The sequence below is a fragment of the Ranitomeya variabilis genome, chromosome 1, assembly GCF_051348905.1.
Source record: "Ranitomeya variabilis isolate aRanVar5 chromosome 1, aRanVar5.hap1, whole genome shotgun sequence".
Taxonomy (NCBI): domain Eukaryota; kingdom Metazoa; phylum Chordata; class Amphibia; order Anura; family Dendrobatidae; genus Ranitomeya; species Ranitomeya variabilis.
The window spans coordinates 1,100,474,668-1,100,500,997 of NC_135232.1; the positions used below are offsets into that span (position 1 = coordinate 1,100,474,668).

Consider the following 26,330-nt stretch of genomic DNA (forward strand, 5'->3'; position numbering starts at 1 on the left):
ACCAAGAACGACTTTTATGGTACCCACAACCCATCATTCACTAGATTTTCTAAAAAAAAAAATTGTAGGAAACGGTAACAAAATACTTGTCAACAGTTCTAATTTTTGCTAAACTGTAACGCGGTGTACGTAATTTATGCCAATTTGCATTTAAATTAAAGTCTTGTTTATGGGATATCCTTTCACAAGCTAAAATATTGCATATTTGGAATTCAAAGGGGTTGAAGCAGCGCCCTCATGTATGGTATTGCACTAACTGGAATGGAGCTGTAAAAGAAAGGCAGAACTTTTTTTATTTAATAGCAGAAATATTGCTCGGTGATGTATTCGACATTTGGTTGGTGGTTCTCGTTCCCTTGTATCCCACTAGGTAGTAAAAAAAAAAAGTAGTCCTGTAAGAAGTCAATATATCCTATGATACAGAGATACAAATCAATAAAGGGGCAGGCTGACAAATCGGGCAATAGGACGTGGTCAAAAGAGGTCTTAGCGCCTAAGATGGTTAGTAAAATCCTTAATGTCACCTTTCACTAGTTCAAAAGTGACCAATTCTTGCTCTTATTTCATTCCTGCTGCTCCCCTGAGTATTCAGGTTTTTTTTTTTCAAAATCCTCCATATGGTTCCAGAGATATTAATTTGGTGATAGTTTTTAGAGACTTGTAGGTGAGTTATAGAGAGCTCAGCATTCCGAGTTCTGCTAAATCTATAATAGATGAAGCAGGGATTCTATCAAAACTGCAGCAAGCAGCCCAGTACGTGACAAATCCCTGGAATCAGTATCTCTTGCCCTATATTATACTGATCTTAGATTATGTCGCAAACACCTGCTGACAGATTCCTTTAAAGCAAAAGGCCTGCAAGAATTGTGTATGATCTTCCATAAAGCTGCAGGTAAAGGTGGAGACAAACTTAGTAACCACAATGTGCAACAATGTTTTCTGCTATAATGTGGCAGCAAACATGGCCGACATACCGATTACAGATCAATTTGAAAACCACGCTGATCTGTGTTAATTATTAGGTTGCAGCCATGTGGCGCCCATGTGTATCTCTGCCATAAACCTCCTACTTGTCATATATTATGGTCGTATTGTTTTACCTATTCAAGTACTTTATTATTTTACCAGTGAATCTCTTTTTTTCTGTTTTGTTGTCACATTAACTGTTATTGTTATACATGACTGAAGAGTAACACAAGTTCATTGATTCCAATAGATCCATTGATTTAAAGTCTATTGTGCAACATAGTGAAACTGTGAATGCATGACAATACTGAAAACCATGGAAACATTGTGAACTGGAACAATAGTTTACATGCAAAAACAGAGGAATAGTCAGTTCACCCATAGGAAGAGTCCTGGCACGGAAAACTTGCTGCTGACAAAAAAAACCAAACAATCCAGCGAAGATGTCTTTATTGTCGGTCTCTATTGAAAATAATTCATTAAAAATCTCAACTTTACAGAGTATTCACCGGCAGAAAAGTTTCATTGCAATAAGGTCAGTCAACTGAAACGCTTCTGCTAGTGAATACTCTGTTTTTAGGGATGTAAAATTGCGATTTTTAATTAATTATTGAATAGTTTCCATGGTTATGGAATGTACATACATGATCATATCTTCCTAAAATGCTTCACTTATATCAGAAACATACTGTCACGAGTGAGTTACATCCTCCTGGGAGATCTGAGGTTAGGCAATCATTACGTACTGTGAATCGGAGGTCTTCCATTTAGCCTGTGTGTTTTGTTCCTCATATTAAATAGACTTTGTTTCCTTTGGCGCTGAAGAGGTTAACGACTCTTTGTATGCTGCAGCTCCATCTCACAGCTGCCCCTGACCTGCTTGTTTTTTCTCTCTAAAAAACCTGGCCAGACCTTCTCTTCCCTGCCTGTGAAAGTTTGGCTTCCTGGTGTTGGTGTGCTGAAGTTGGAGTTCGTAGTTGATGCTGGAGATTGTTGCGTGCTGTTTTTGTGTGTATGCTTTCTCCATTGTCCTATTCCCATTTGGTTTGTACATTGCTATCTTTCCCTTTATTCCTCTCTACCCTCCATGAGTGTTTTTGTATGCAAATTGGTTTTTGTTATGCCTGTTTGTCTTACGTGTTTATACACTAACATATCAGTCCTAGGCCTCCTGGGGGAGGGGACAGCTTAGGACATTAACAGGAACATAGTAAGAGTACTCTCGGGACAGGGATAGTTAGGGTACCAGTTCCAGGGACAGCATGACACAAACATGTCTAAAACAGTACTCAAACATTATACTCATGTTAGGAAGATAAATACTAAACTATTATTAGAAATAGATTTTTTTTTTGCTTCCGCCAAGAATAAGACCTGACCTGTTAAATGTGTGTGAATTGAGATTTGCTTGTGGTGAGCTCGTGCTTATCCCCAGCAGCCAATCTGAACAAGCAGAGCTTCAGCTACAATTATAAGGAAGATTGATTTCACTCTCCCGCCTACTCTACGCAACCATCCAGATTATTCTAATGCTTTACAATAATCATTATGAACGGTTTCTTACCAAATACTCTGACAACTTTTGAGTCTTGCAGCATAGAGCTCCAGTGTATGACTTGCACCGTCACCCTGAATTCCCCAGCCTCAGTAAATCTGGTCACGAGATAGTTGTCCAAAGTCAAGAAGGGCTGAAAATAACACATAAAAGTTAATTAAAATGATACATTACAATTAAATAAAGCAGAAAAGGAAATTGTAAGAAAATTGACACCTTGAATTTCGACAATTCTGTACAATGTTACAGAAGTGAGCTTGGTTTTTTTTATTTTACATTTCTATTTTACAAGACCGAGCTTTTACGGTTCAGTGAAGGAGAAGTAAACCACTCGCAGTAATGACCTCAGGATCAATCTGTGTTAAAACAGGTGACAGCAACACAAATATCAGCTTGTACCTGCAGGTTATTTCCAATCCACCAGTAGTAGACAGACAGGTTTGCAACGCTTGGCTGTATAACAGCTGACAAATTCACGGCTTGGTTTTTGCCAGCGACTGGCACCACTTCAAGATGTAAAGCCTGGAGAGGAGCTGAAAAAAGAATTCACATTTTTTATTCCAAGCCTACAATGGAGACATAAAAAAAGAAAAAAAAAAAATAGGAAAAAAAATCTGCATGGACACAATGTAATCATAGTCTAGTTACATACACATGGACAAAATTGTTGGCACCCTTCTGGTAAAGTAAGAAAAACCTTAAATTGTCACTTAAATGACTTGAAACTGACAAAAGTAATTTTCAATCTAAATTTACTGAATATCAACTAATGAAAATCATATTGCTTTTCTATTGTGGGTCAACAGAAAAATAGAAAAACAAACTAATGGAAATGACCAAGACAAAGTTTTACAGACGTATGAGCGCAGAAAATACGTCCAGAAAATACGCATTACACACGGCCCAATGATTCTCTATGGGGCAGCTCCTATCTGCCGTATATTACGCAACCGTAATATACGGTATGTTACGGCCTTAGAAAATCTCAGCGTGCTGCGTTTGTCAGCGTATTGCGCAAAAAATCCGCCAATTAAAGTCTATGGGGGCGAGAAAATTACGGATCACACACGGACCATGCGTGTGACTTGCGAGAAATAAACAGCGGTGTTCTCTAGAAAAGCCGGTAATTCAGTGCAGTGTACAGTAAAATCACACTGACAGAATAGAATAGAATAGGTAGAATAAATGTGCACACATAGTATATGTATATATATATATACTAGATGGTGGCCCGATTCTAATGCATCGGGTATTCTAGAATATGCATGTCCACGTAGTATATTGCCCAGTCACGTAGTATACAGCACAGCCCACGTAGTATACAGCACAGCCCACGTAGTATATTGCACAGCCCACGTAGTATATTGCCCAGCCACGTAGTATACAGCACAGCCCACATAGTATACAACACAGCCCATGTAGTATATTGCCCAGCCACGTAGTATATTGCACAGCCCACGTAGTATATTGCCCAGCCAAGTAGTATATTGCACAGCCACGTAGTATATTGCCCAGCGACGTAGTATATTGCCCAGCCAAGTATTATATTGCACAGCCACGTAGTATATTGCACAGCCCACGTAGTATATTGCCCAGCCACGTAGTATATTGCACAGCCCACGTAGTATATTGCACAGCCAAGTAGTATATTGCCCAGCCACGTAGTATATTGCCCAGCCCACATAGTATATTGCACAGCCCACGTAGTATATTGCCCAGCGACGTAGCATATTGCACAGCCACGTAGTATACAGCACAGCCCACGTAGTATATTGCCTAGCCACGTAGTATACAGCACAGCCCACGTAGTATATTGCCCAGCCACGTAGTATATTGCACAGCCATGTAGTATATTGCACAGCCCACGTAGTATATTGCCCAGTCACGTAGTATATTGCCCAGTGATGTAGTATATTGCCCAGCCACGTAGTATACAGCACAGCCCACGTAGTATATTGCCCAGCCACGTAGTATATTGCCCAGTGACGTAGTATATTGGCCAGTGACGTAGTATATTGCCCAGTCACGTAGTATATTGCCCAGCCACGTAGTATATTGCCCAGTGATGTATATTGCCCAGCCACGTAGTATATTGCCCAGCGACGGAGTATACAGCACAGAGCCACGTAGTATACAGAGTTAAAATAAAAAATAAACATATATTCACCCTCCGAAGGCCCGTTGAAGTCCTGGCCTTGTGTGCGGTGCAGGCGTCAGATTCCAGTCCCAGGGTGTGATGACATCGCGGTCACATGACCGTGACGTCATGGCAGGTCCTTCTCGCGCAGGACCTGTGATGACATCGCGGGGACATGAACGTTACGACCGCAGGCGGCAGCTTCCGGTACCAGGATGGTATGCCAGAAGGACCTTCCATGACGTCACGGTCATGTGACCGCGACGTGATCACAGGCTCTGCAAGAAGGACCTTCCATGACGTCATGGTCATGTGACAGCGACGTCATGGAAGGTCCTTCTCGCAGGGCCTGTGATCACGTCGCGGTCACATGACCGTGACATCATGGAAGGTCCTTCTGGCAGACCATCCTTGGGACCGGAACGTGCCGCTTGCATGAACCGGCCGGAGCATCGCGAGGAGGGGGAAAGGTGGCGGAAGGTGAGTATATAATGATTTTTTATTTTTTTTATTATTTTTAACATTAGATGTTTTTACTATTGACGCTGCATAGGCTGCGTTAGTAGTAAAAACTTGGTCACACAGGGTTAATAGTGGTCCGTTACCGCCGGCATTAACCCTGTGTGAGCTTTGACCGGAGGAGTGTATGCGGGCGCCGGGCACTGAGTGCGGGGAGTAAGGAGCGGCCATTTTCTTCCGGACTGTGCGCGTTGCTGATTGGTCGTGGGCGTTTTGCCACGACCAATCAGAGACTTGGATTCCATGACAGACAGAGGCCGCGACCAATGAATATCCGTGACAGACAGAAGGACAGACAGACAGAAAGACGTAAGTGACCCTTAGACAATTATATAGTAGATATATATATATATATGTGTCAGTGAGACACATATATATATATATTTAATTCAGCGCTACTTGGCAGAAAAGCCAGTAATTCAATTGCCGGCTTTTGCCATCTCCTTCACAAACCCGACAGGATATGAGACATGGTTTACATACAGTAAACCATCTCATATCCCTTCTTTTTTTGCATATTCCTCTTTACTAATGTAACAAGTGTCTTTGTGTAAAATTTGGGGTCTCTAGCTATTAAAGGGTTAAATCCTGGAAAAAATTGTCGTGGGCTCCCGCGCAATTTTCTCCGCCAGAGTGGGAAAGCCAGTGACTGAGGGCAGATAGTAATAGCCTAGGGAGGGACAATGGTTATAGGACCCCCCCTGGCTAAAAACATCTGCCCTCAGCCACCCCAGAAAAGGCACACCTGGAAGATGCGCCTACTCTGGCACTTAGCCTCTCTCTTCCCACTCCCCTGTAGCGGTGGGATATGGGGTAATGAAGGGTTAATGTCACCTTGCTATTGTAAGGTGACATTAAGCCAGGTTAATAATGGAGAGGCGTCAATTATGACACCTATCCATTATTAATCCAATAGTACGAAATGGTTAATAAAACACACACACATTATTAAAAAGTATTTTAATGAAATAAAGACACATGGTGTTTTAATATTTTATTATACTCTCAATCCACCTGAAGACCTTTGTCACCTGAAATAAAGTTAAAAAAAAACAAACAACAATATTCCATACCTTCCGTCGTTCAGTCTTGTCCCACACTGTAAATCCATCTGAAGGGGTTAAATCATTTTACACCCAGGAGCTCTGCTAATGCAGCTGTGCTCCTGACTGTAAAACTTAGTGAATGAATGGAATGCAGGGGAATGTACTGTAGTTACCTCGAGTCGCGGTGATGCGCCCTCTGCTGGATGAACTCATATGGACTCGAGCCTGGGAACTTTTCAGAATATTTTCCCACGCTCGAGTTCATATGAGTTCATCCAGCAGGGGGCGCATCACTGCGACTGCTGAATGCTGAAATCCCATTGTGGGCTTGTCTGGTGCTGCTTTGGGAATCACGGTGACTTGATCAGCGAGCCACAACATGCTTTTCTGGACCAATGGAGCCCACGCTCTCCCCAGAGGAAGGTGTTTCAACAGATATGGGTTGCCCAGGTCCAGGAAACGTCATGCGAAGGGAAGGGAAGGTTCTAGGAAAGGTGATAGTCCCTGCAGCTGCTAAACTCATTCTACGTCTTGGTCAGACCGTTGCCAGTGCAAGCTTGTACGCCTCTCGAAGGGGTAGAAGCGCAGATTGAGCCAACCGTAATGGATCAGATAACCTCAGGGCTCCTCTTCGACATTAGCCACAGTTCATTATGGTAACGTGGTAGTACGGTGTGTCAATCTGGCAGACGATCTCACAATCTCGCCTAAGAGTGAAGTGGCTCAGGTACTGGGAATGCCGGAAGAGCTGATACAATCGGAGGCCATACAATTGGCAGCCATGCAAGGGGACCGTTGGACCCTAGCCATCACAATGACACCGGAACATCTGTCTGGAGGCCTGAAGGAGGGCCATCGAATTCTGGAACAGATGCAGGCCAAACTGATGGGACTCACTCCATAGCAAGTGCAACAGATAGAAGCTGTACTGGAGCGCTGCCGGGAGGTCTTCGCTCGTCATGTAGATGATTTTGGGTGCACCACTGTTATAGATCCCAAAATCCTTATAGGAAGTGCTGCCCCAGTCTGGGAGAGATATGAGCAGATACTGCCTCAGATGTACAAAGAGGTAAAGGAGATGCTGGCTCACATGCTGCAGAGTGGAGTCATACGGGAGAGTCAGAGTGCGTGGGTGGCTCTTATTGTTTTAGTCCGGAAAAAGGATGGAACCCTGCGCTTTTGTGTCGATTACTGGCGACTGAATGCCTGTACAGTGCGGGACTCCTATCCATTACCCCAAATCGAGGAGTCGTTTTCTGCCTTAGGAAAGGCAAAGTATTTCTCGTCCTTGGATATGGGCAGCGGATGCTGGCAGGTGCCCATGGCTGAACACGATTGGCCAAAGACAGAGTTCATAATGCCCATGGGATTGTTTGAATTTATTTGGATGCCCCAAAAATGTCACTTTTTCCGTAAACAAATCGAGTACCTGGGATACATCGTATCTGCTGAAGGAGCGAGACATGCACGTGAGAAGATAGCTGCGGTACATGACTGGGCCAACACGAAGACAGTGAAAGACATTTTGGCCTTTCTGGGGCTTACTGGGTACTACCGAAGGTTCATGAAGAATTTCACCCTCATCACTAATCCGTTGCTGGAACTGCTAAAGGGAGTGCCGTCTGGTTCAAAGAATGAGACTATCCAATGGGGAGGTAGCCAGGAAGAAGCCTTCCGAGCCTTTAAGATGGCCTTGACTGAGGTCGCAATACTCGCCTATGCAGACTTCTCACAGCCCTTCATTCTTCACACCGATGGAAGTCTACATGGTCTGGGGGTCATGCTATCACAAATGCAGGAAGGGAAAGAACGAGTGATTGCATATGTGAGCTGGTCTCTTCACGACTCAGAACGGAACCCAGACAATTACAGCTCCTTCAAGTTGGAATAACTGGCGTTAATGTGGGCAATGACCAAAATAATACCCTAGCCTACCTGGAAAATGCAAAATTGAGGGCCTTGGAACAACGATGGGTGGCCCACATGGCGAACTATAACCGGGAACCCGGCACTGACTGACACTGGCTCTGCATCGTGGCTGGCTATCTGTCAGGACCAGGGGAGCGGTTACAACGACTGCTCTGTATACTGAGAGAGGTGACTGAACCAGCACTGGCCCCGCCCCTATGACTGAATACCGAATGCTGGCGGGGACAGCCTGCATTCGGCTGCGTGCAAGTGCCGGACAGCATGATAACGCTGTTAACCTGCAGAATAACTGCATATCTACAGGTTAACAGTATGATTTCTGGTGACAGGTTCCCCTTAAGTCAGAGAGATATGTCACAAAAAATAGCTAATGAATAACATTTCCCACATGTCTACTTTGCATCATCACAATTTTTGAAACATAATTTTTTTTTGTTTGTTTTATAAGGGTTAAAAGTTGACAAGCGATTTCTAATTTTTCCAACAAAATTTACAAAACCATTTTTTTAGGGACCACATTACATTTGAAGTCACTTTGAGGGGTCTATATTACAGAAAATACCCAAAAGTGACACCATTCTAAAAACTGCACCCATCAAGGTACTCAAAACCACATTCAGGAAGTTTATTAACCCTTCAGGTGTTTAACAGGAAATTAAACAATGTGGAAGAAAAAAATGAACATTTATCTTTTTTCATTAAAATTTTATTTAGACCCAAGTGTTTTATTATTTTCACAAGGGTAACAGGAGAAAATGGCTTTAAAAATTTGTTGTGCAATTTCTCCTGAGCATGCAGATACCCCAAATGTGAGGGAAAACCACTGTTTAGGCCCACGGCAGGGCTCGGAAGGGAAGGTGCACCATTTGACTTTTTGAATTTTTTAACTAACATGACCCTGGGGGCATTTTGTAGTATTTTATTCCATAGAAAATGTTGATTGTGAAAGGAAACTAAAGGCTTTCTGACATATCTGTTGGGGTGCACTTATTCATGCTGAGTACTGTATATGTAAAGTGAATGTATATTTAATATGTATGTATACTATATCTGTGTGTTAGGTGTATGTGTTATATGTATGTATGTGTATTGTTTATGTATTAGAGTGCATGTATGTATTTGTGTGTAATGTGTATGCATCGTATTTTCAGACTATAAGACACACCGGACCATAAGAACTAGTCCAAATTAAGAAGAAGAAAATGGCGCCGGAGGTGAAGCATGTGCAGATTGAGATCTCGCATCATCGTTGAGCCGAGATCTAAACCTGCGCATGGTCTGACACCATTTTCTTTAAGCCCATCTCCAGGCCATCAATGTGAACAATGGAGACTCAGCTGCTACCTCACATTGTTGACATTTTCCTGAAGCCCACGTCTGGGAGATCAATGGCTCCTGCCTTGCACCACCGGGACATCGCATCTTACCAGCTTAGGGCACACATCATCGCCCTGTTCCTGCTGCCGCTGGCTTCCTGCGGAGGCGACAGTGCCTCCTGTGACTCTGCTCCACCGCCACGGTAAGCTACAATCGGACTATAAGACACCCCCCAATATTCCTTCCAAATTTAGGAGAAAAAAGTGCATCTTATAGTCCAAAAATTATGATATACGTATGTATATGTGTGTGTAATATGTATGTCTGTGCAATTTGTATGTATGTACATGTATGCATTTGCTGTATATATGTATGGTTGTGTTATGTTTATGAATGTGTGTGTTCCATATATGTGTTATGTATGTATGTATTTAATGTGTGCATTATTATGTGCAATTGACTTCATATTAAAATAGTTAATACAGAAGTTTAGTCCTATTTAGTGCAAAAATGATTATCAAAATTGGGCATTCACTTTATAGTGAATGATAGAAGGGGGCTAAATGCAATAATTATTTAGATTTTGATATATCTATCATTTTCTTTATCTCTTGATTTTATTTTATTGCATATTTTTCTCATAATCAAAATCTTCCAAACTCCACAAGAATTATACCATGCATGGACGGCCTTCTCTTTGAACTACAACTTAAGCATGTCACGCTCATTAATAGTATATTATGACATTCTGCTTTCAGCTTTCAGCTCCACTTAACTTAAACAGTTCAAGATACAGAGAAACACAAATAATCAAGAGCATCCCGTGATGTCATCCTCAAACTGATATCATTATCATTCTCCACAAACTCTTTCCATATGGTTTATACAGCCTTACGAGGCCCTGATACAAGCTGCATACAATGCTGTCATACTGCTAGAGATAATCATTATTCCTTATTGTTAATCAAAAATTTTGCATGAATACTACAAGTGCTTCTCACAAAATTAGAATATCATCAAAAACTTAATTTATTTCAGTTCTTCAATGCAAAGAGTGAAACTCATATATTATATAGAGTCTTTACAAACGTAGTGATCTATTCCAAGTGTTTATTTCTGTTAATGTTGATGATTACGGCTTACAGCCAATGAAAACCCAAAAGTCATTATCTCAGTAAATTAAAATACTTAACAAAACACACCTACAAAGGCTTCCTAAGTGTTTTAAAAGGTCCCTTATTCTGTTTCAGTAGCTCCACAATCATAGGGAAGACTGCTGGCTTGACAGATGCCCAGAAGGCAATAATTGACACACTCCACAAGGAGGGTAAGGCACAAAAGGTCATTGCTCAAGAAGCTGGCTGCTCACAGAGTGCTGTATCCAAGCATATTAGTGGAAAGTTGAGTAGTAGAAAAAGTTGCACAAGCAACCGGGATAACCGCAGCCTTGAAAGGATTGTTAAGAAAAGGCCATTCAAAAATTTGAGGGAGATTCAAAAGGAGTGGACTGCTGCTGGAGTCATTGCTTCAAGAGCCACCACACACAGACGTATCCAGGACATGGGCTACCAGTGTCACATTCCTTGTGTCAGCCACTCATGACCATTAGACAATGCCAGAAGCGTATTACCTGGGCCAAGGAGAAAAAGAACTGGACTGTTGTCAGTGGACCAAGGTGTTGTTTTCAGATGAAAGTAAATTTTGCATTTCATTTGGAAATCAAGGTCCCAGAGTCTGGAGGAAGAGTGGAGAGGACACAATCCAAGCTGCTGGAGGTCTAGTGTGAAGTCTCCACAATCAGTGACGGTTTGGGGAGCCATGTCATCTGCTGGTGTAGGTCCACTGCGTTTTATCAAGACCAAAGTCAGCGCGTTCGTCTACCAGGAAATTTTAGAGCACTTCATGCTTCCCTCTGCCAACAAGCTTTTTGGAGATGGAAATGTCATTCTCCAGCAGGACTTGGCACCTGTCCACACTGCTAAAAGTACCAATACCTGGTGTACAAACGACAGTATCAATGTGCTTGATTGGCAGCAAACTCGCCTGATCTTAACCCCATAGAGAATCTATGGAGTATTGTCAAGAGGAAGATGAGAGACACCAGACCAACAATGCAGACGAGCTGAAGGCTGCTATCAAAGCAACCTGGGCTTCCATAACCCCTCAGCAGCGCCACAGGCTGATCACCTCCATGCCATGCCGCATTGATGCAGTAATTGATGCAAAAGGAGCCCAACCAAGTATTGACTGCATTTACTGAACATACATTTCAGTAGGACATTTCAGATGTTAAAATCATTTTTCAAGCTGGTGTTATAAAGCATTGTAATTTACTGAGATAATGACTTTTGGGTTTTCATTGACTGTAAGTCACAATCATCAACATTAACAGAAATAAACACTTGGAATAGATCACTCTGTCTGTAATGACTCTATCTAATATATGAGTTTCACTTTTTGTATTGAAGAAGTGAAATAAATTAACTTTTTGATGATATTCTAATTTTGTGAGAAGCTCCTGTATATTTAAAGGAATTGTACAATATTTCATATTGCATGAAACCTCATGATTGTGTAAGAAGGGATATCTTGTATGGTAAGTCAGAGATGAAACTGCTTTGTAACTGTTCATTTTAAATACAGCGCCCCTACAGTTACAATAAGTTATTACTGGGTATCCACTAAAATTATCTCTAGGTATCTATTACTTCAATTGTATTGATCAGACTGAGGCTCCATAATGTCACTGTCTTCTGCTAAGGCGTTAATAGGTGATAACAAGGTTGTTACTGACTTTTAGTAATAATAATTGTATTAGTCATGTGCTGTCATACTATGGAAACTATTTAATGGACTGATGGACTAGTGATATTTAAAGGGAATCAGTGACCTGGTTTTGCTACCACATCTGAGCGCAGCATAATGCAGGGACAGAGAACCTGATTCCGGTGATATGTCACTTACTGGGCTCCTTGCTGTAGTTTTGATAAAATTATCATTTTCTCTGTTGCAGATCTAGCAGTTCTCTAAATGTTGAGATCTGTGTAACCCCACCCCCACTTGTGATAATCTCCTGCTGTTAAATCATATCAAACCTACAACGGAAAGCATAGAAGGTGACACATTGCTGGAATCAGGGTCTCTGTCTGTATATTTTACTGTTCTCAGATTAGGTGGCTAAAACACCTGGTTATAGATTCCCTTTAAGGAGATCTTGTATGTATAGAGTCATTTTGGCAATTATTCATGGGAAAATATGCAAATTAGCTATCTTCTAAAAGGAATGGGAGTGATCTTACTTGTGCCACCTATTGTTGGTACCTACCCTATATGCCATTATCACTTTTAAATACATTACACTGGAATGTCGGGCATGGCTAATATCTGTCATCTTGTTACACGGGCCAGGCGTAGCTGTTAGGATTGAGCCCTAATACTCACATGGGATTAACAACCAGAGGAGATGTTAAACCTGCACACCACAGGTTAGCATACAGGCTAGGCAATCACTAGCCTGACCCTGATTTCTCCCTGCCTGACCACGGAGGTTGGCACCCTAAAATTATGCAATGGCGCCCCCACTCAACGTCAGCTGACCCTAAGTGTCCTAACTGCACCCTCAACTATACACAGAGTGTAACCCTAAACCACAACAACAGAACCGTGTGCCCACAGACAGAGGGTGAGGCACAGGGCTAAAGACGTGTTCACACAGTCATACATGAAAGACAGGAGAAAAGGAATGAAATTCAAAGAGACCTATATGTGGAAACCCCCAGACCCCAAATGTAACAAAATAGGGAAAGTGCTGAGAAGGGGAATACACAAACAAACATCAGCAAGATAATCTTTCACTGGGGAGCTGGGACTCAAAACATCCATCTATCTTGGAATATAGCCAGCAAGGACTGCATGTGCCAGAAGGGTATAAATGGCCCCTCCCAAGATGTGATAGGATAAACCAAACGAGGAAGTGAAAACACCTGCACAGAAGCAACACAGCAAAGCAAAGGCAAGAGCATGATCAGCAGTTGGACAGAGACAACACAGGCTGTGGTCCAACAGAGAGGGAAACCGACCCAAAGCCAGAGATCACCAGACTGAGTCCTGGAGTTGAGCCACAACAGTAGGTGATACTTGGAAAATAGCGTTCTTTTCTTCTGGGAAAGATCTGTTTTTTGCATACTAAGAATAAATATGGGTGAAGTGTGATCATCAAATTGTAAAAAGCTACTAGTACATGGAGACCTGGAACCTGGACATGACTCGGCTCTAGATGAGCACAGAGTCTACATAATATATACAATGGACACCTATTTAGTTAAGCAATACTTAGTTTTCCCGGCAGGAGTGCTGTTTTAGAAATGAGCACTTACACATTGCTTTCACTGCAGACCATGAGGCAAGACAACTCTTCTGGCACAACTATCTCATTACACCTGCAGTCTAAAAAAATCCAATTACCGGTACTTTAAATATATCGCACCCATGTCCTGATGTCTGTAGGAAATGGTTATTGACCTGAATATTTGTGGGAATTAGTTTTAATCACAGCAGGCTATATAATTTGGTTCTTTTCATATTAAAAGGAGTGTTCCACTTTTAAGTATATTTTTGTCTTACTTAAATGCATGCATTTTTGACTGAAAAAACAAATTTTTGTAATTGGGTTTCCTTAAACATTTTGCAAAATGTGCTTTCTATGGTCTCTGTGAGAATCGGTCAGTGAGTTGAGGCGAATTTATTCCCCTGTCGCATTCTACTGGCCATGACAGTGATCTGTGGCTGCTGGACGGGTGGGTGGAATACCAACTCTTATCTGAGTAATGGCATGGCTGTGATGGGGCAGAAGTGCCCACAGCCATAAAGCGTGTTGATTTACTGAGCTGCAGCCTTTCAACAAGCTTTAATAGGCCGCCTAACCTGAACAGTAACACGAACGTCCAGTAAGAAGTCTGTGTTTGGAGTTCGACATCGGACACTAGGTGTCTTGTAAGACTTCTGAACTTTACCGTTGGGTTTGCTCATCACTAATTTTAAAACTTCTGTCTAGACCCAATGGGGCCGCGCACATGGTCAGTTTTTTCCTTGGACAGAATCTGATAAATTCCCCTCATTGTGGGTTCTAGCCTAACATTGGATTGGCACAGAACAGTGGTGGAGTTGCTATACACTGTATCAGTCCTGCATTAAAAAGCATCAAACCAGTCATTCATATTCCAAAAAAAAAGCCCACACTGGACCACCAGGGCTAAAACCTTACTTGTGCCATTGACCACTAGTTATAAAGCACTGAGAATATTACTCAACCTTTTTGGAATCCATTACTAATTGAGGGACAGACCACCAAGTCTGCAGAGTTACTGATGCACTAATCACCAGGAACCATTCCCCGGATGTAACCCAGACCACCAGGGATAACTACTATCAGGGGTAACTGCCCCCAACCACTAGGTAAGTGCACAGTAAAGTAATGATGGTGGCTTCGCTATAGATCTCCGGGCAATCTATCTATGCTTCTGTAATAACGCAGTATTTTATATTGCATCCCATTGTATAATGCTGGATTACTCAGAGCCTAAAAATCTAAGTACTATAATAATGTCAGCATCACCCAAATTAAAAAAAACTCCAAAAAGGCAGAAATTAAATGCGGCCATGAGCCAAAATATTTATTGCGGAATGAATTACCATATGCGTTGATTTAATATCCTTATGTGTGCAGTCCAGAATTAAATAAGAGCGATGTAATTTGCTGGCAATACTCGAATGCGGCGCGGCCAACAAGAGATACACACTCCCACTAATGATTTGGCCGGATTTGGAATATATTCACACGATTACTCATGTGCTTCCAGGATGTTTATGATATGTAACGTCCACATTGAAAATCTTCTCATTAAACATCTTCCGCTAAGTATGGGCTTTGGCAAATTCCTTTATTAAGCGGTAGCGGCCGTCATTTGTAAATACATATTTGGGGTTTGTTATAAACTACGGGGATTAATTTCTGAAGCTTTTAATAACTTTTATGAGACTTGGATTTTAATAGGATAAACTTTTGACTCACGGGTCTACTGGGGGCATTCAAGTAATGAGCAGAAAATATTTCCTGCTGTTGGGTTGGATCATTTCCTCGGGGTCTCACAAAAATGTGATGTTTGCCGAGATAAAAATTGTAATTTTATTTAGATTTTTCTGCACATACGAAGACAAAAGTGAGCGCTTTCCGTGTTGTGATAAAATTATCATCATATTCAATTGCAGTAAAGATTTCGGCTTATTGTCGAGGGGTTTCTCTCCAACGAGCAAATGACTAATTTATGTTGCAAACAGGCAGCGTTCTCCACAAGAGAGCTTGTCTGTCTCTTTACTTTTCCAAATGTTACAGTTTTTACAAAACATTTTTTTAAAGGGGATGTCCACCACTAGACAACCGCAGCTTAATCAAGTTATTACTTGCAGACAGCTGCGGGCTGATATTAATAGCCTAGGAAGGAGCCATGGATACTTCCCCCCCCCCGTCAGCTCTCACCCACCCCAGAAAAGGCATCTCTAAGATGCGCCAATTCTGGCACTTAGCCTCGCTCTTCCCACCTGCCCTGTAGTGGTAGCAAGTGGGGTGATAGTTGAGGGGGTTGATGTCACCTTTGTATTGTCAGGAGACATCAAGCCCCGAGGTTAGTAATGGAGAGACATCAATAAGACTTTTACTGTTTTTGGGGGGTTTTTTCATTCAAATATTTATTTGGAGATACAATATCTTGACCTTTTTAATATTATTATAGTTAAATATCTTTACTATTATTTAAACATTTTTTTAAAACTTTTTTCTAACTTTTTTACTTTGTCTCACTATGGAACAATCATTTTTTGCAGGCTGATAGCACCTACAGCATGGAGATTAAGCAGCATCCCCATGCTGCAGAAACTGTCAGCTCTGCACTGACAGACAAACTTGCTCATCATGCACTGCACATGATCAGCAAATTTTGCTAGGTCTGGTGACCCGGATGTCGTCATGACGACATCGGGTGACCATGGCAACGATCGGGACCCTGCGTCACACTGTGGGGTCTCCGATCCAAAGGCAGAGGGGCTGTCAGCCATCTGCTGGCTTCTGGAATGCTGTGATCATGTGTGATCACAGCATTTTGAGGGTTAAAGTGACGGGAGCGGTATGTGACCGCTCCTGGCACCTAGTGCCGGGTGCCAGCTGTCAGAATCAGCTGACATCCGGTGGCGATCGCCCACACACCCCTGTGTGCGAGGCCGATCGTGAAGACTAGGGTTGAGCGAAACGGGTCGTTCATTTTCAAAAGTCGCCGACTTTTGGCTAAGTCGGCGTCTCATGAAACCCGATCCGACCCCTGTGCTTGTCGGCCATGCGGTACGCGACTTTCGCGCCAAAGTCGCGTTTCAATGACGCGAAAAGCGCCATTTCTCAGCCAATGAAGGTGAACGCAGAGTGTGGGCAGCGTGATGACATAGGTCCTGGTCCCCACCATCTTAGAGAAGGGCATTGCAGTGATTGGCTTGCTGTCTGCGGCGTCACAGGGGCTATAAAGGGGCGTTCCCGCCGACCGCCATCTTACTGCTGCTGATCTGAGCTTAGGGAGAGGTTGCTGCCGCTTCGTCAGAAGCAGGGATAGCGTTAGGCAGGGTCCACTAACCACCAAACCGCTTGTGCTGTAGCGATTTCCACTGTCCAACACCACCTTCGGTGTGCAGGGACAGTGGAAGCTATTTTTTTTTTTTTTTTCCTCAGCGCTGTAGCTCATTGGGCTGCCCTAGAAGGCTCCGTGATAGCTGTATTGCTGTGTGTACGCCACTGTGGAAACCAACTGCTTTTTTCAAAGCACATATCCTCTTGTTCCTTCCTTTCTGCACAGCTATCTTTTTTGTTTGTCCACACTTTTTATTTAATTTGTGCATCAGTCCACTCCTATTGCTGCCTGCCATACCTGGCTTACATTACTGCAGGGAGATAGTAATTGTAGGACAGTCTCTGTTTTTTTTTTTTTTTTTGTGGAAGATTAAGATTGGCATTTCTGCTACAGTGCCATCCCTGTGTGTGCCATCTCTCACTGAGTGGGCCATAGAAAGCCTATTTATTTTTTTCCTTGATTTGTGTTCTAAAATCTACCTCAACACAAAAACACTACATCAATCAGTGGGAGAAAAATATTGGCCTCAGTCAGGGCTTGTGTGCCACTCCTGTGTGTGCCATCTCTCATTCAGTGGGCCATACAAAGCCTATTTATTTTTTTGTTTTTTTTTAATATTATTGGGTTTCTAAAGTCTCCGTGAAAAAAAAAAAAATACATAAAAAAACAGTGGGAGAGTAATATTGCCCTTTCAGCTTGTGTGCCAGTCTTGACTCCTGGGTGTGCCACCTCTCTCTCTCTAATTGTGGGCCATAGAAAGCCTATTTATTTTTTTGCTTATTTTAATATTATTTGGTTTCTAAAGTCTCCCTGAAAAAAAAAAAAATACATAAAAAAAACAGTGGGAGAGTAATATTGCCCTTTCAGCTTGTGTGCCAGTCTTGACTCCTGGGTGTGCCACCTCTCTCTCTCTAATTGTGGGCCATAGAAAGCCTATTTATTTTTTTGCTTCTTTTAATATTATTTGGTTTCTAAAGTCTCCCTGAAAAAAAAAAAAATACATAAAAAAACAGTGGGAGAGTAATATTGCCCTTTCAGCTTGTGTGCCAGTCTTGACTCCTGGGTGTGCCACCTCTCTCTCTCTAATTGTGGGCCATAGAAAGCCTATTTATTTTTTTGTTTTTTTTTAATATTATTTGGTTTCTAAAGTCTCCCTGAAAAATAAAAAAAATACATAAAAAAACAGTGGGAGAGTAATATTGCCCTTTCAGCTTGTGTGCCAGTCTTGACTCCTGGGTGTGCCACCTCTCTCTCTCTAATTGTGGGCCATAGAAAGCCTATTTATTTTTTTGCTTTTTTTAATATTATTTGGTTTCTAAAGTCAACCTGAAAAAAAAAAAAAACATAAAAAAACAGTGGGAGAGTAATATTGCCCTTTCAGCTTGTGTGCCAGTCTTGACTCCTGGGTGTGCCACCTCTCTCTCTCTAATTGTGGGCCATAGAAAGCCTATTTATTTTTTTGCTTTGTTTAATATTATTTGGTTTCTAAAGTCTCCCTGAAAAAAAAAAAAAAAACATAAAAAAACAGTGGGAGAGTAATATTGCCCTTTCAGCTTGTGTGCCAGTCTTGACTCCTGGGTGTGCCACCTCTCTCTCTCTAATTGTGGGCCATAGAAAGCCTATTTATTTTTTTGCTTTGTTTAATATTATTTGGTTTCTAAAGTCTCCCTGAAAAAAAAATACATAAAAAAACAGTGGGAGAGTAATATTGCCCTTTCAGCTTGTGTGCCAGTCTTGACTCCTGGGTGTGCCACCTCTCTCTCTCTCTAATTGTGGGCCATAGAAAGCCTATTTATTTTTTTGCTTTTTTTAATATTATTTGGTTTCTAAAGTCTCCCTGAAAAAAAAAAAAAGTACATAAAAAAACAGTGGGAGAGTAATATTGCCCTTTCAGCTTGTGTGCCAGTCTTGACTCCTGGGTGTGCCACCTCTCTCTCTCTAATTGTGGGCCATAGAAAGCCTATTTATTTTTTTGCTTTGTTTAATATTATTTGGTTTCTAAAGTCAACCTGAAAAAAAAAAAAAAACATAAAAAAACAGTGGGAGAGTAATATTACCCTTTCAGCTTGTGTGCCAGTCTTGACTCCTGGGTGTGCCACCTCTCTCTCTCTAATTGTGGGCCATAGAAAGCCTATTTATTTTTTTGCTTTGTTTAATATTATTTGGTTTCTAAAGTCTCCCTGAAAAAAAAAAAAAACATAAAAAAACAGTGGGAGAGTAATATTGCCCTTTCAGCTTGTGTGCCAGTCTTGACTCCTGGGTGTGCCACCTCTCTCTCTCTAATTGTGGGCCATAGAAAGCCTATTTATTTTTTTGTTTTTTTTTAATATTATTTGGTTTCTAAAGTCTCCCTGAAAAAAAAAAAAATACATAAAAAAACAGTGGGAGAGTAATATTGCCCTTTCAGCTTGTGTGCCAGTCTTGACTCCTGGGTGTGCCACCTCTCTCTCTCTAATTGTGGGCCATAGAAAGCCTATTTATTTTTTTGCTTTGTTTAATATTATTTGGTTTCTAAAGTCAACCTGAAAAAAAAAAAAAACATAAAAAAACAGTGGGAGAGTAATATTACCCTTTCAGCTTGTGTGCCAGTCTTGACTCCTGGGTGTGCCACCTCTCTCTCTCTAATTGTGGGCCATAGAAAGCCTATTTATTTTTTTGCTTTGTTTAATATTATTTGGTTTCTAAAGTCTCCCTGAAAAAAAAAAAAATACATAAAAAAACAGTGGGAGAGTAATATTGCCCTTTCAGCTTGTGTGCCAGTCTTGACTCCTGGGTGTGCCACCTCTCTCTCTCTAATTGTGGGCCATAGAAAGCCTATTTATTTTTTTGCTTCTTTTAATATTATTTGGTTTCTAAAGTCTCCCTGAAAAAAAAAAAAAATACATAAAAAAACAGTGGGAGAGTAATATTGCCCTTTCAGCTTGTGTGCCAGTCTTGACTCCTGGGTGTGCCACCTCTCTCTCTCTAATTGTGGGCCATAGAAAGCCTATTTATTTTTTTGTTTTTTTTTAATATTATTTGGTTTCTAAAGTCTCCCTGAAAAATAAAAAAAATACATAAAAATACAGTGGGAGAGTAATATTGCCCTTTCAGCTTGTGTGCCAGTCTTGACTCCTGGGTGTGCCACCTCTCTCTCTCTAATTGTGGGCCATAGAAAGCCTATTTATTTTTTTGCTTTTTTTAATATTATTTGGTTTCTAAAGTCAACCTGAAAAAAAAAAAAAAACATAAAAAAACAGTGGGAGAGTAATATTGCCCTTTCAGCTTGTGTGCCAGTCTTGACTCCTGGGTGTGCCACCTCTCTCTCTCTAATTGTGGGCCATAGAAAGCCTATTTATTTTTTTGCTTTGTTTAATATTATTTGGTTTCTAAAGTCTCCCTGAAAAAAAAAAAAAAAACATAAAAAAACAGTGGGAGAGTAATATTGCCCTTTCAGCTTGTGTGCCAGTCTTGACTCCTGGGTGTGCCACCTCTCTCTCTCTAATTGTGGGCCATAGAAAGCCTATTTATTTTTTTGTTTTTTTTTAATATTATTTGGTTTCTAAAGTCTCCCTGAAAAAAAAAAAAAAAACATAAAAAAACAGTGGGAGAGTAATATTGCCCTTTCAGCTTGTGTGCCAGTCTTGACTCCTGGGTGTGCCACCTCTCTCTCTCTAATTGTGGGCCATAGAAAGCCTATTTATTTTTTTGCTTTGTTTAATATTATTTGGTTTCTAAAGTCAACCTGAAAAAAAAAAAAACATAAAAAAACAGTGGGAGAGTAATATTGCCCTTTCAGCTTGTGTGCCAGTCTTGACTCCTGGGTGTGCCACCTCTCTCTCTCTAATTGTGGGCCATAGAAAGCCTATTTATTTTTTTGCTTTGTTTAATATTATTTGGTTTCTAAAGTCTCCCTGAAAAAAAAAATACATAAAAAAACAGTGGGAGAGTAATATTGCCCTTTCAGCTTGTGTGCCAGTCTTGACTCCTGGGTGTGCCACCTCTCTCTCTCTCTAATTGTGGGCCATAGAAAGCCTATTTATTTTTTTGCTTTGTTTAATATTATTTGGTTTCTAAAGTCTCCCTGAAAAAAAAAAATACATAAAAAAACAGTGGGAGAGTAATATTGCCCTTTCAGCTTGTGTGCCAGTCTTGACTCCTGGGTGTGCCACCTCTCTCTCTCTAATTGTGGGCCATAGAAAGCCTATTTATTTTTTTGCTTTGTTTAATATTATTTGGTTTCTAAAGTCTCCCTGAAAAAAAAAAAAAACATAAAAAAACAGTGGGAGAGTAATATTGCCCTTTCAGCTTGTGTGCCAGTCTTGACTCCTGGGTGTGCCACCTCTCTCTCTCTAATTGTGGGCCATAGAAAGCCTATTTATTTTTTTGTTTTTTTTTAATATTATTTGGTTTCTAAAGTCTCCCTGAAAAAAAAAAAAATACATAAAAAAACAGTGGGAGAGTAATATTGCCCTTTCAGCTTGTGTGCCAGTCTTGACTCCTGGGTGTGCCACCTCTCTCTCTCTAATTGTGGGCCATAGAAAGCCTATTTATTTTTTTGCTTTGTTTAATATTATTTGGTTTCTAAAGTCAACCTGAAAAAAAAAAAAACATAAAAAAACAGTGGGAGAGTAATATTACCCTTTCAGCTTGTGTGCCAGTCTTGACTCCTGGGTGTGCCACCTCTCTCTCTCTAATTGTGGGCCATAGAAAGCCTATTTATTTTTTTGCTTTGTTTAATATTATTTGGTTTCTAAAGTCTCCGTGAAAAAAAAAAAAAATACATAAAAAAACAGTGGGAGAGTAATATTGCCCTTTCAGCTTGTGTGCCAGTCTTGACTCCTGGGTGTGCCACCTCTCTCTCTCTAATTGTGGGCCATAGAAAGCCTATTTATTTTTTTGCTTCTTTTAATATTATTTGGTTTCTAAAGTCTCCCTGAAAAAAAAAAAAAAATACATAAAAAAACAGTGGGAGAGTAATATTGCCCTTTCAGCTTGTGTGCCAGTCTTGACTCCTGGGTGTGCCACCTCTCTCTCTCTAATTGTGGGCCATAGAAAGCCTATTTATTTTTTTGTTTTTTTTTAATATTATTTGGTTTCTAAAGTCTCCCTGAAAAATAAAAAAAATACATAAAAAAACAGTGGGAGAGTAATATTGCCCTTTCAGCTTGTGTGCCAGTCTTGACTCCTGGGTGTGCCACCTCTCTCTCTCTAATTGTGGGCCATAGAAAGCCTATTTATTTTTTTGCTTTTTTTAATATTATTTGGTTTCTAAAGTCAACCTGAAAAAAAAAAAAAACATAAAAAAACAGTGGGAGAGTAATATTGCCCTTTCAGCTTGTGTGCCAGTCTTGACTCCTGGGTGTGCCACCTCTCTCTCTCTAATTGTGGGCCATAGAAAGCCTATTTATTTTTTTGCTTTGTTTAATATTATTTGGTTTCTAAAGTCTCCCTGAAAAAAAAAAAAAAAACATAAAAAAACAGTGGGAGAGTAATATTGCCCTTTCAGCTTGTGTGCCAGTCTTGACTCCTGGGTGTGCCACCTCTCTCTCTCTAATTGTGGGCCATAGAAAGCCTATTTATTTTTTTGTTTTTTTTTAATATTATTTGGTTTCTAAAGTCTCCCTGAAAAAAAAAAAAAAAACATAAAAAAACAGTGGGAGAGTAATATTGCCCTTTCAGCTTGTGTGCCAGTCTTGACTCCTGGGTGTGCCACCTCTCTCTCTCTAATTGTGGGCCATAGAAAGCCTATTTATTTTTTTGCTTTGTTTAATATTATTTGGTTTCTAAAGTCAACCTGAAAAAAAAAAAAACATAAAAAAACAGTGGGAGAGTAATATTGCCCTTTCAGCTTGTGTGCCAGTCTTGACTCCTGGGTGTGCCACCTCTCTCTCTCTAATTGTGGGCCATAGAAAGCCTATTTATTTTTTTGCTTTGTTTAATATTATTTGGTTTCTAAAGTCTCCCTGAAAAAAAAAATACATAAAAAAACAGTGGGAGAGTAATATTGCCCTTTCAGCTTGTGTGCCAGTCTTGACTCCTGGGTGTGCCACCTCTCTCTCTCTCTAATTGTGGGCCATAGAAAGCCTATTTATTTTTTTGCTTTTTTTAATATTATTTGGTTTCTAAAGTCTCCCTGAAAAAAAAAAAAAGTACATAAAAAAACAGTGGGAGAGTAATATTGCCCTTTCAGCTTGTGTGCCAGTCTTGACTCCTGGGTGTGCCACCTCTCTCTCTCTAATTGTGGGCCATAGAAAGCCTATTTATTTTTTTGCTTTGTTTAATATTATTTGGTTTCTAAAGTCTCCCTGAAAAAAAAAAAATACATAAAAAAACAGTGGGAGAGTAATATTGCCCTTTCAGCTTGTGTGCCAGTCTTGACTCCTGGGTGTGCCACCTCTCTCTCTCTAATTGTGGGCCATAGAAAGCCTATTTATTTTTTTGCTTTGTTTAATATTATTTGGTTTCTAAAGTCTCCCTGAAAAAAAAAAAAAACATAAAAAAACAGTGGGAGAGTAATATTGCCCTTTCAGCTTGTGTGCCAGTCTTGACTCCTGGGTGTGCCACCTCTCTCTCTAATTGTGGGCCATAGAAAGCCTATTTATTTTTTTGTTTTTTTTTTAATATTATTTGGTTTCTAAAGTCTCCCTGAAAAAAAAAAAAAAAACATAAAAAAACAGTGGGAGAGTAATATTGCCCTTTCAGCTTGTGTGCCAGTCTTGACTCCTGGGTGTGCCACCTCTCTCTCTCTCTAATTGTGGGCCATAGAAAGCCTATTTATTTTTTTGCTTTGTTTAATATTATTTGGTTTCTAAAGTCAACCTGAAAAAAAAAACAAACATAAAAAAACAGTGGGAGAGTAATATTACCCTTTCAGCTTGTGTGCCAGTCTTGACTCCTGGGTGTGCCACCTCTCTCTCTATAATTGTGGGCCATAGAAAGCCTATTTATTTTTTTGCTTTGTTTAATATTATTTGGTTTCTAAAGTCTCCCTGAAAAAAAAAAATACATAAAAAAACAGTGGGAGAGTAATATTGCCCTTTCAGCTTGTGTGCCAGTCTTGACTCCTGGGTGTGCCACCTCTCTCTCTCTAATTGTGGGCCATAGAAAGCCTATTTATTTTTTTGCTTTTTTTAATATTATTTGGTTTCTAAAGTCTCCCTGAAAAAAAAAAAAGTACATAAAAAAACAGTGGGAGAGTAATATTGCCCTTTCAGCTTGTGTGCCAGTCTTGATTCCTGGGTGTGCCACCTCTCTCTCTCTAATTGTGGGCCATAGAAAGCCTATTTATTTTTTTGCTTTGTTTAATATTATTTGGTTTCTAAAGTCTCCCTGAAAAAAAAAAAAAAACATAAAAAAACAGTGGGAGAGTAATATTGCCCTTTCAGCTTGTGTGCCAGTCTTGACTCCTGGGTGTGCCACCTCTCTCTCTCTAATTGTGGGCCATAGAAAGCCTATTTATTTTTTTGCTTTGTTTAATATTATTTGGTTTCTAAAGTCTCCCTGAAAAAAAAAAAAAACATAAAAAAACAGTGGGAGAGTAATATTGCCCTTTCAGCTTGTGTGCCAGTCTTGACTCCTGGGTGTGCCACCTCTCTCTCTCTAATTGTGGGCCATGGAAAGCCTATTTATTTTTTTGCTTGATTTGGGTTCTAAAATCTACCTGAAAAAAAAAAAACACTACATCCATCAGTGGGAGATTAATACTGTCCTCAGGGCTTGTGTGCCACTCCTGACTCCTGTGAGCGCCATCTCTCACTCAGTGGGCCATAGAAAGCCTATTTATTTTTTTGCTTGATTTGGGTTCTAAAATCTACCTGAAAAAAAAATCACTACATCCATCAGTGGGAGATTAATACTGTCCTCAGGGCTTGTGTGCCACTCCTGATCCTGACTCCTGTGCGCGCCATCTCTCACTCAGTGGGCCATAGAAAGCCTATTTATTTTTTTGCTTGATTTGGGTTCTAAAATCTACCTGAAAAAAAAAACACTACATCAATCAGTGGGAGATTAATATTGTCCTCAGGGCTTGTGTGCCACTCCTGATCCTGACTCCTGTGAGCGCCATCTCTCACTCAGTGGGCCATAGAAAGCCTATTTATTTTTTTGCTTGATTTGGGTTCTAAAATCTACCTGAAAAAAAACACTACATCAATCAGTGGGAGATTAATATTGTCCTCAGGGCTTGTGTGCCACTCCTGATCCTGACTCCTGTGCGCGCCATCTCTCACTCAGTGGGCCATAGAGAGCCTATTTATTTTTTTGCTTGATTTGGGTTCTAAAATCTACCTGAAAAAAAAAAACACTACATCCATCAGTGGGAGATTAATACTGTCCTCAGGGCTTGTGTGCCACTCCTGATCCTGACTCCTGTGCGCGCCATCTCTCACTCAGTGGGCCATAGAAAGCCTATTTATTTTTTTGCTTGATTTGGGTTCTAAAATCTACCTGAAAAAAAAAACACTACATCCATCAGTGGGAGATTAATACTGTCCTCAGGGCTTGTGTGCCACTCCTGATCCTGACTCCTGTGCGCGCCATCTCTCACTCAGTGGGCCATAGAAAGCCTATTTATTTTTTTGCTTGATTTGGGTTCTAAAATCTACCTGAAAAAAAAAACACTACATCCATCAGTGGGAGATTAATACTGTCCTCAGGGCTTGTGTGCCACTCCTGATCCTGACTCCTGTGCGCGCCATCTCTCACTCAGTGGGCCATAGAAAGCCTATTTATTTTTTTGCTTGATTTGGGTTCTAAAATCTAACTGAAAAAAAAATCACTACATCCATCAGTGGGAGATTAATACTGTCCTCAGGGCTTGTGTGCCACTCCTGATCCTGACTCCTGTGAGCGCCATCTCTCACTCAGTGGGCCATAGAAAGCCTATTTATTTTTTTGCTTGATTTGGGTTCTAAAATCTACCTGAAAAAAAAACACTACATCAATCAGTGGGAGATTAATATTGTCCTCGGGGCTTGTGTGCCACTCCTGATCCTGACTCCTGTGCGCGCCATCTCTCACTCAGTGGGCCATAGAAAGCCTATTTATTTTTTTGCTTGATTTGGGTTCTAAAATCTACCTGAAAAAAAAAACACTACATCAATCAGTGGGAGATTAATATTGTCCTCAGGGCTTGTGTGCCACTCCTGATCCTGACTCCTGTGCGCGCCATCTCTCACTCAGTGGGCCATAGAAAGCCTATTTATTTTTTTGCT

General features: G+C 40.7%; 1 protein-coding gene across 3 annotated transcripts in view; it reads right to left on the reverse strand.

Annotated features, from left to right (window-relative positions):
* SORCS2 (sortilin related VPS10 domain containing receptor 2) overlaps positions 1 to 26,330 on the reverse strand; it is a 1,081,958-nt gene that overhangs the window by 25,569 nt on the left and 1,030,059 nt on the right. For all 3 annotated transcript variants that reach the window (XM_077280087.1, XM_077280089.1, XM_077280090.1), the window contains exons 20-21: positions 2,921 to 3,054; positions 2,531 to 2,654 (exon numbers count right to left, since the gene is read on the reverse strand). In XM_077280087.1, coding sequence (XP_077136202.1) covers positions 2,531 to 2,654; positions 2,921 to 3,054 — 258 coding nt within the window. The remainder of the gene's footprint in view (positions 1 to 2,530; positions 2,655 to 2,920; positions 3,055 to 26,330) is intronic.